Source organism: Penaeus japonicus, unplaced genomic scaffold (genome assembly GCF_977035675.1).
Source record: "Penaeus japonicus unplaced genomic scaffold, GWHDUDI00000001_assembly GWHDUDI00000009, whole genome shotgun sequence".
Taxonomy (NCBI): Eukaryota; Metazoa; Arthropoda; class Malacostraca; order Decapoda; family Penaeidae; genus Penaeus; species Penaeus japonicus.
In genome coordinates, this window is record NW_028234411.1 from 10,163,154 (window position 1) to 10,168,153 (window position 5,000).

Consider the following 5,000-nt stretch of genomic DNA (forward strand, 5'->3'; position numbering starts at 1 on the left):
TTCTGCTGCGTGTCGCCGAAGATTGCGAGGGGCAAGTTTATGGGCATTTCGATTATCGGTAAATTATCTTTGTGTGGTAATACTGACTTAATCTAACAGAAGGAAAGGCCAGAACCCATAATTCTGCAATCTTTATTTCAACAAGGAAACAGCTATTATCATGGATGCTAAAAAGTAAAACATACAAGATATCCACTGCGAGGGCAATATCTTCTTACCCCATGTGCACAGATGGCGGAGGTCGTAAGTGTACATGTGTGTGTTTGTTTGTGTGTACGTGAGGGGACAGGGAGGAAACCCACTCGTAACTGAAGGCTAAAACAAAGCCTCCACTTAAGAAGTCTTATCACATACTCTTGTTTTGTACCACGTAACCCGAGCCGAGGCGGTCGTCGGGGCCCTTGCGTGACCCTCCTCGCCCCCTCGGCCTTGACTCTTACAGGGCATGGTAATAAGGGCGAATTTCCCTAGCTCATCTCTCCCGCGGGTTGTGCCTCCTTCGCCGCCGGTGAGTGTTACGTTGTGTGATAGGCGATTGTTAACTCGGGTTTTTTTTTGCGCTAATCAGGTGGAAAAAGAAATTGCTGTTGTCGATGGCACGACGGAATGTGGTCGAAAATTCCTCGATGGACTTTCTTAAAGACGCGTCTGTTCCGGCTTTATTACCAGGTCATATCTCATTAAAATCAAGGATATGGACCACAAAGCCGTGTTGTCGCCCGGCCGGTCGTCCAGAAAGTTGGAGACGCGAAGGGCACAGAGGAGGTCATGTTGTCTGCCTCGGGGATGGCGCTGCTCCCGCGGGAATGCATTATGCAAGAGAGAGAGAAGGAGAGAGAGAGAGAGAGAGAGAGAGAGAGAGAGAGAGAGAGAGAGAGAGAGAGAGAGAGAGAGAGAGAGAGAGAGAGAGAGAGAGAGAGAGAGAGAGAGAGAGAGGATGAAAGAGAGGGATATAAAGAGAAAGAGAGACAGGGAGGAAAGGAGAAAGAGAGGGGGAGAAAAAGAAAAAGAGAGAGAGAGTGAGAGAGAGAGAGTGAGAGAGTGAGTGAGTGAGTGAGTGAGTGAGTGAGAGAGAGAGAGAGAGAGAGAGAGAGAGAGAGAGAGAGAGAGAGAGAGAGAGAGAGAGAGAGAGAGAGAGAGAGAGAGAGAGAGAGAGAGAGAGAGAGAGAATCTGACCCACTCGCTCTTTATCCTCCAAAAGAAAGCCAAGTGGTCACGTTCATTTCCTTTTTTAATCATTATTTTGATGCCTCGCCACAAAGACATTAACCGCTGGCGTATTCGTGCTCGCGCCCGCGGCTGAGTGAGCGGGCGGCGGGCGGACGAGGACGCAGCGTGACAAAAGACACCTCGAGACGTCCTTTCCTGCGGCCGTGTCCCGGCGGCCCTCGCGAGCAGGGCGTCCATGGTGATGCAAAGCAGCCAGCGTCGCGGAATAATAAAAGCGACTTACGCGTCGCGCCATTTGTCAGGCAATTAAGGAGCGCGGCGTGATGTGGGAGCGCGGGCGCGGGCGGCGGGCGGCCCGCTGCGTCGCCGGCAGACAACCACCGCCGTGATTGTCCATAATGTGTCGACTATTAGGAGTGATTTGCCTTCTTTCGAGATGCAAGTTTTACAGTACATGCAAATGATTTATGGAGATTTTTTTAGCCTTCAATAGCGACGTGACGTTACACATGCGGGGTTTATTTGGTGTTTTTTTTTCTGTATTGCAAAGGTGACGCTGCACAACTGGCAGAGCAAGTGCTATTAAAAAGCTTTCTGGCGAACGTGAATAAAAAAAAGATATAAAGAAATCTTTGTAAGATAAAAAAAAAAAAACAAGATACGAATGTTATAGAATATCACTCGGAGATCATGAATCTATTTGTCCTCCGTTTAAAATGATCGCTTCATATTCTGAAACCGTTCGAAGCTATTAAAACCGGTTAATTGGACGCGTAATCATTATCATTCGTTTCCTCCCCGCCCGATCGTCCGGCACGAGTCTCGAGGGCGGGCTTCGTTCAGGCTTCTGCGTTCACGCCCATCTTGCTCTCGGGGCCCCGTCTGCGGCGTCGGGTGGCGGGCGGCCTCCCTGCCCCGCCCACACCGCGCGGCCCACACTGCCAAGGTGGGCGTGCTAGTCGGCAACTCTGTGACTCGAGACAACGGGCCATTCTTATGGACGATTTATGCACTTGCTCTGGAGTTTTCAATTACTCGGCCGCAGACGCCGCCCGCGGGCCATTGTTCCTGGCCTTTCTCCCGCGGAGGCCGAGCGGAGGAGCGAAGCCACTCGGCCGATGCGCTTACCGCGGGCTTCTGCTTGGGTATAGACGTGTGTGTGTGTATAAATAAATAAATATATATATATATATATATATATATATACACATACATTTATATATATATATACATATATATATATATATATATACATACATTTTTATATATATATATTTATTTATATATTTTATATATATATATATATATTTATATAAAATATATATATATATATATATATATATATATATTATATATATATATTATATATATATATATACTGTATATATATATGTGTGTGTCTCTGTATCTGTGTGTGTATGTATATATATATATATATATATATATATATATATATATATATATATATATATGTATATATATATATATATTTACATAGATGTGTGTGTGTGTATATATATGTATATATATGTATATATATATATTTATATTTATGTTTTTATATATATATTTATATTATGCTTATATATATTTATATATATGTATGTATATATGTATATATATGTATATATAAAAATATATGCCCCCCACCACACACATATATGTGTACGTTTATCTAGCTATCTAGCTATCTAGTTGTGTGTGTGTATATATATATATATTATATATATATATATATATATATATATATATATATATATATATATATATATATATAAATATATATATATATATATATATATATATATATATATTATATATATATATATTATATATATATATATTATATATGTATATATATATGTATACATTTATATATATGTATATATTATATATGTATATATATACATACATATATATATATTATATATATATATATATATATATATATATATATATATATATATATATATATATATATATATATATACATGAGTGTGTGTGTGCGTAAAACACGTTTTTAACTGCACACATACACACATAGTATATTTACACATACACATATTTATCTCTATATAATTATATATTCAAATGAATTGCTGAAATTAAAGTTAGGTGGGAAAATGTTATGAATTACGTTTTTTTCGTTGATTCGATAATATAGGGAGAATATTGATTTGAAATCAGTCAGTAATCAGCTAACGTATAGTACATTAACGATACAAATCAATATATAATTTCGTGCCGTCGCCGGAAAAGTATTTTAGTCTTCATTACGTACGTGTCCATAATGAAATCAACCCGCGTGTCTTGAGTTCGCGGCGGTTGAATATAAAGTAGCAGAGGGTCGGGGCAAAAAAAAACAAAAAACAAACGCGCAGCGCAGTCGGAGAACAAAAAGGAACGGTAAACAGTCGATCGCTTGTTTTTTAAGACCCGATGCCCGTCTGGTTTCTTCCGCGCCTCCTGCGGGTCGGGCCGGTCCTTTCGGGGTATCAGACACTCGGTGTTTTCGGACAAGGGCGGCGCGATCGCGGGCATCCGGGCGTTTCAGCTCGTTCTCGGAAACACACGAAATGATAATAATGCCGATTAGCGCCTTCGTTCAAGCACGAGCAAGCGCGCCAAATGGAAAGCACTGGATGACCACGGCAGGCACTACCGCCACTGGTGAATGGCAGCGTGTTTACTACTTCATTTTTTCCCTCCCGCTCGCGCTGTCTTTCTTTATGCTGAGCCTTGTTCTTTTCCTCCTTTCCTCCGCTCTCCTCGGCCGCCAAAGGGGGTCGTAAACACTCTTGCGACACCATTGAGGAGAGGTGACAATGACTTTAATGCCGAGCCCGCGACGAGCCTCACGTAGAGTAATCGGGGCAAAAAGGCGCATTGTCTCTCTGCGGAAAATGATTACAAGTTCGCCAATCCTCGTACACGTCGGCCACCGTGGAGGAGAATGTCTGGGGGAGGGGAGGGGGGCAAGAGGGGGAAGAAGGGAAGGGGGAATAAAGAGCCTGTTGTTTGTAGCCGGCGGGCGTCAATGGCCCTGTGGTCTCCTCACATGCTTTCGTCCAGCTCAGTGCCAGTGCCAAGCCAGAGGGTCACACTGACCGGACGGGGGACGCTCCAGTGCCCAACAGTGCCCCCAGATGACACCGGAGTTAGGGAGTTCTTAGATTATCCGACGGTGGAAGTGCTTTTCTCGAGGATCAGCGGAGTGCCAGAGCAGCCACCATGACGCTCGTGTAAGTACAGAGGGGGCGGAGGAGGCCGAGGGAGGAGCGCTGTGGACCAAGACATCACAAGCAGGGGAGCGATCGCGCAGTGAGACAAAGTGCATTCGTCGCCAGTGGCCTTTCTCTCCAGTACGACGTCTTCGAGTGCTTTTGTCGTGGTTGGGATGTAGAGCGAAACGCGGTGGAAAGCGATAACCGTTCTGTGAGATTTTGCGACTGATAGCTCGAGGCAATCGTGACAAGTGGAGGATATTTGTATTGCTTGCTTTTGTGAGTTGTGTATCTTGCATTACTCTGCAACAAATTAATTCTCAGTTCGTGCGAATATTTGACAAAATTATACGAAAAACTAAAATATATGAAACTACAACTTTATGCATTAATTCACTAGGAATTAATAAGAGATGCAAAACAGTGGAGTCCGAGAGATAGAGAGAGAGAGAGAGAGAGAGAGAGAGAGAGAGAGAGAGAGAGAGAGAGAGAGAGAGAGAGAGAGAGAGAGAGAGAGAGAGAGAGAGAGAGAGAGAGAGAGAAAGAAAGAAGTAGCCAAGTAGATGTGGTGCGGGTAGCTCGCTTGAGGCAGAACAGACGTGGTTT

At 43.3% G+C, this 5,000-nt stretch overlaps 1 protein-coding gene across 8 annotated transcripts in view; it reads left to right on the forward strand.

The window, feature by feature from the left end:
• LOC122259308 (uncharacterized) overlaps positions 1-5,000 on the forward strand; it is a 129,067-nt gene that overhangs the window by 10,920 nt on the left and 113,147 nt on the right. For 3 of the 8 annotated variants that reach the window (XM_043025996.2, XM_043025997.2, XM_043025992.2), the window contains exon 1: positions 4,225-4,412. The exons of 4 other annotated variants lie outside the window; for them this stretch is intronic. In XM_043025996.2, the coding sequence (XP_042881930.1) occupies positions 4,402-4,412 (11 nt within the window). In that variant the 5' untranslated portion in view covers positions 4,225-4,401. Of the gene's footprint in view, positions 1-4,224; positions 4,413-5,000 lie in introns of those variants that run through there. One more of the 8 variants, XM_043025991.2, reaches the window with a different exon arrangement.